The following is a 1,060-nucleotide window of genomic DNA, read 5'->3' on the forward strand; positions in this document are numbered from 1 at the left end:
CGGTGGAGGGGGTGTGGGGTGTGTGTGTCCCCTGCAGATGAGCTGCAACCTGGCTTCTTCTGCCCCCCGTCCCTCTCCCGCTCCTGCCAGGCTCCCAGGGCTTGCAGACGCCGACCCCGATGACCGTGGTGACGCTGAGCAATGTCACGCTCCTGAGCGGTGAGTGTCCTGCAGAGCTTCAGCCATGACCTGGGTCTGGGAGTGCTGCAAGGGAGCACCCAACTCGCCCCCCCCCTTACCTGGAGAGAGGACGTCCCAGGTGTCACGAGCTGTGTCCGTTCTCTGTCTCAGCTGAGGAGGGCTCCCCGGCTGCGGGGGCACGGTCCCCTCTGCACATGCCCCTCTTCGTCCTCTGCCTGGTCCTGGCAGCACTGCTCCTGCTCACTGTGCTGGCCTTCACCGCCACCCTGCTGAGGGTGAGGAAGATGAGCGGTAAGGAGCCCCCGTGGGGGCATGGCAGGCTCTGGCCATGGAGGGGGTGACACTGCCAGCCCAGCCAGGGCCACCCCACTTCCTGGGCTCAGCTCAGCCACGGGAGCGGGGCCGGCTGCGCCATGGAGCGGCTGAGCGGGTGCACCCCTCTCGTCCCCGCAGCCCACGCCGTGTCCTCCCTCGGGCTAGCCGGGCCGGTCCTGATGACTCACAGCGCCCAGAACCCCAGCGTGCCCTCCGAGACCTCCAACGACTACAGGGACATGCCCCCCAGCCTTCCCAAAGGACCAGGTAGGTCTGGCAGGTCACTGGCCTGCCCCGGGGGCTGTGGGGCAGGAGGTCCCGGCTGGCGATGGCTGCCCCGTCCCCGTCTCGTCCCCCAGTCCCACCGGTCACAGCCCTTCCCACTGCCAAGGACTCCGACTCCGACTACGAACACTACGACTTCAGCAGCAAGCCGCCTGTGGCCCTCTCCACCTTCTACAGTGAGCATCCCACCCGGCCCCGGGACCCCCGCCGTCCTGCCCCGGGGTGCCCTGGGGTGCCCCCTCTGATGCCCCCTCCTTGCCCTCTCCGCAGACTCGCTGCGCCGGCAGCCCGGGGAGCAGCTGCTCCCGCTGGTGCCCAG

The 1,060-nt window shown here is 69.2% G+C and overlaps 1 protein-coding gene across 1 annotated transcript in view; it reads left to right on the plus strand.

The window, feature by feature from the left end:
* CD6 (CD6 molecule) overlaps window positions 1-1,060 on the plus strand; it is a 7,459-nt gene that overhangs the window by 5,533 nt on the left and 866 nt on the right. The window contains exons 6-10 of the mRNA XM_019470947.1: window positions 91-128; window positions 292-432; window positions 595-723; window positions 816-917; window positions 1,012-1,052. Of these exons, the coding sequence (XP_019326492.1) occupies window positions 91-128; window positions 292-432; window positions 595-723; window positions 816-917; window positions 1,012-1,052 (451 nt within the window). The remainder of the gene's footprint in view (window positions 1-90; window positions 129-291; window positions 433-594; window positions 724-815; window positions 918-1,011; window positions 1,053-1,060) is intronic.

The sequence above is a fragment of the Aptenodytes forsteri genome, unplaced genomic scaffold, assembly GCF_000699145.1.
Source record: "Aptenodytes forsteri isolate BGI_AS27 unplaced genomic scaffold, ASM69914v1 Scaffold506, whole genome shotgun sequence".
Taxonomy (NCBI): Eukaryota; Metazoa; Chordata; class Aves; order Sphenisciformes; family Spheniscidae; genus Aptenodytes; species Aptenodytes forsteri.